The following is a 3,320-nucleotide window of genomic DNA, read 5'->3' as shown; positions in this document are numbered from 1 at the left end:
TTTTTATATATATTCATAATTTCTTTTATGTATACATATACATAAAAGTGTGTGTGTATATATTATATATATATATACACCCTTCTTTTTTCCTCACAAACTTTTGTTTTCCTTTTAAAAAAGTAGGTACAGCCCAGGTGCAATGCCTCACACCTGTAATCCCAGAACTTTGGAAGGCCAAGATGGGTGGATCACTTGAGCCCACGAGTTCTAGACACATGGCGAAACTCCATCTCTACTAAAAATGCAAAATTAGCCAGGCATGGTGGCGCATCCTTATAATCCCAGCTACTTGGGAGGCTGAGACATAAGAATCGCTTGAATCTGGGAGGTGGTGGTTGCAGTGAACTGAGATCACACCACTGCACTCCAGCCTGGGTGACAGAGTGAGACTCTATCTCAAAAATGATGATGATGATAATAATAATAATAATTATGTGCAAATGTGTACAACAGGCAGTGGTAGTTCGGCCAATGGGAGCATCCTTTCTCCCCTCCCTGCTGGGTGGAGCCTTGACACAGAGAGATGAATGGGGTGACCTCTAAGGCCACATGCTCTGTTTACCTACCTGTCAGGCAGCTGATGAGGGCTCCGCACAGCACAGTGGTCAGTGTGCCCAGGGCACCATAATAGAGATAGGAAATGGCATAGAAGCTGTCAGCTAAAGCGGGTCGGCTGGCGTCCATTCCTGAGCTGCAGGTTGGGACAGACAGACTTGAACCTCCTCTTTTATCCCCTGCCTGCACTCAAAAGCTGTTCCCACCTCACTCCTTACTTCCTTCCCCCAACTGCCATGACCTAGCACAGACCTCCACTACTGTCTGTCCAGACCTGTGCAGTAGGCAACGCTCCTTCCCTTCAGGTATCCCATGCCCACCCTAGACATCCTCCACACACAGTCAAAGGGCGCATTACTAAAATGTAGCTCAGATCACCTGCTGCCCATCGCTCTCTGTGGCTCCCTGTCACCCTCAAAATCAACCAAATTAAACTCTCAGAAGAAAATATAGGTGGGAATCTTCGTGACAGTAATTGTTTCTTAGATATGACACCAAAAGCAAACGCCACCAGAGAAAAAAAAATCAAATGGACTTCATCAAAAATTAAAAACTTCTGGCCGGGCATGGTGGCTTATGCCTGTAATCCTAGCACTTTGGGAGGCTGAGGCAGGCTGAGGTCAGGAGTTTGAAACCAGGCTGGCTAACTTGGTGAAACCCCATCTCTACTAAAAACACAAAATTAGCCTGGCATGGTGGTGTGCACCTGCAGTCACAGCTACCCAGGAGGCTGAGGTGGGAGAATCCCTTGAACCTGGGAGGCAGAGTTTGCAGTGAGCTAAAATCGCACCACTGCACTCCAGCCTGGGTGACAGAGTGAGACTCCATCCCCACCCCCCAAAAAAGAATTAAAAACTTCTGTGCATCAAAGGATTCCATCGAGAGAATGAAGACAACCTACAGAATGGAAGAAAATATCACATGCAAATTATACATCTGATCAGGGGCTTGTACCCAGAATATATAAAGATATAAAAATATGTAAATTATAACTCAACAATAAAAAGACAAATCACCCAATTTAAAAATGGGCAAAGGGTGTTTTTGTTTTTGTTTTTAATTTGGGACAGGGTCTTGCTCTGTTGCCCAGGATGGAGTGCAGTGGTGGGATCAAGCCTCACCACAGCCTTGGCCTCCCAGGCTCAAGCAAACCTGTTTGCCTCAACCTCCCAAGTAGCTGGGACTACAAGTGTGCACCACCATGCCCAGCTGTTTTCATTTTTATTTTTATAGAGATGGGGTCTTTCTATGTTACCCAGGCTGGATGGGCAAAGGGTTTGAATAGACATTCCTCCAAAGAAGATACACAAACGGCCAATAAGTACATGAAAAGATGCTCAACATCATTATTCATCAGGGAAATGCAAATCAAAACCACAGTGAGGTATCACTTCACACCCACTAGGATGGAGAATAATGAGTATTGGCGAGGACGTGGAGAAGTCAGAATCCTCATATGTTGCTGGTGGGAATGTAAAATGATGTGGCCACTGTGGAAAACAGTTTGGTAGTTCCTCAAAAAGTTAAACATAGGCCGGGTGTGGTGGCTCAGGCCTGTAATGCTAACACCCCCTGGGAGGCCGAGGCAGGCGGATCATCTGAGGTCAGGGGTTTGAGACCACCCTGACCAACATGGTGAAACCACTTCTCTACTAAAAATATAAAAATTAGCCAGGCGTGGTGGTGCACACCTGTAATCCCAGCTACTTGGGAGGCTGAAGCAGGAGAATCACTTGAACCCAGGAGGCGGAGGTTGCAGTGAGCCAAGATCACACCACTGCACTCCAGCCTGGGTGACAGAGCAAGACTCTATCTCAAAAAAAAAAAAAAAAGTTAAATGAAGAATTATAATATGACCCAGCAATTCCGCTCATAGGTATATACCGAGAGAAATTAAAACATATGTCCATACCAAAACTTGTTCACAAATGTTTTTGGGTTTTTTTGTTTGCTTGCTTGTTTGTTTTTGGTGGAGTCTCAACTCTCTTACCCAGACTGGAGTGCAGTGGCTCCACTGTACTCTGCTGTAATCCCAGCACTTTGGAAGGTCAAGCTGTGTGGATCTCCTGAGGTCAGGAGTTCAAGACCAGCCTGATCAATATGGTGAAACTCCATCTCTACTAAAAATACAAAAATTACCCAAGCGTGGTGGCATATACCTGTGACCCCAGCTACTCAGGAGGCCAAGACAGGAGAATTGCTTGAACCTGGGAGGAGGTTGCAGTGAGCCGAGATCACGCCACTGCACTCCAGCCTGGGCGACAAAGTGAAACTGTCTCAAAAAATATATGTATATTATGCCAAGACACAAAAGGTCACATATTTTATGATTCCATTTACATGAAATGCCCAGAACAGGCAAATTCATAGAAACAGAAAGTGGATTTGTGCTTGCCAGGAGCTGGGGAAACGGGGGAAGTGGGAAGTGACTGCTGATGGGGACAGGGCTTCTTTCTGGAATGATAAAAAAATGTTCTTGTGGTGGGGCACAGTACCTCACACCTGTAATCCCAGCACTTTGGGAGGCAGAGGCAGGCAGATAACTTGAGCCCAGTAGTTTGAGACTGGGCAACATGGCAAAAACTCATCTTTATAAAAAATACAAAAAATTTAGCCTGGCATGGTGGTGCATGCCTGTAGTCCCAGCTACTTGGGAGGCTGAGGCCGGAGGATCACTGGAGTCTGGAGGTCAAAGGTGCAGTGAGCTGTGATTGTGCCATTGCACTCCAGCCTGGGTGTTAGAGTGAGACCCTCTCCAAAAA

At 45.9% G+C, this 3,320-nt stretch overlaps 1 protein-coding gene across 1 annotated transcript in view; it reads right to left on the bottom strand.

Moving 5' to 3' along the window:
- SLC5A5 (solute carrier family 5 (sodium/iodide cotransporter), member 5) overlaps window positions 1-3,320 on the bottom strand; it is a 21,726-nt gene that overhangs the window by 5,183 nt on the left and 13,223 nt on the right. Inside the window, exon 13 of the mRNA XM_011925772.1 lies at window positions 570-694. Coding sequence (XP_011781162.1) covers window positions 570-694 — 125 coding nt within the window. The remainder of the gene's footprint in view (window positions 1-569; window positions 695-3,320) is intronic.

The sequence above is a fragment of the Colobus angolensis genome, unplaced genomic scaffold, assembly GCF_000951035.1.
Source record: "Colobus angolensis palliatus isolate OR3802 unplaced genomic scaffold, Cang.pa_1.0 Scaffold66, whole genome shotgun sequence".
NCBI classification, from domain to species: Eukaryota; Metazoa; Chordata; class Mammalia; order Primates; family Cercopithecidae; genus Colobus; species Colobus angolensis.
The sequence above is the reverse complement of the archived record's forward strand: the minus strand, read 5'-3'. Positions and strand labels throughout refer to the sequence as shown.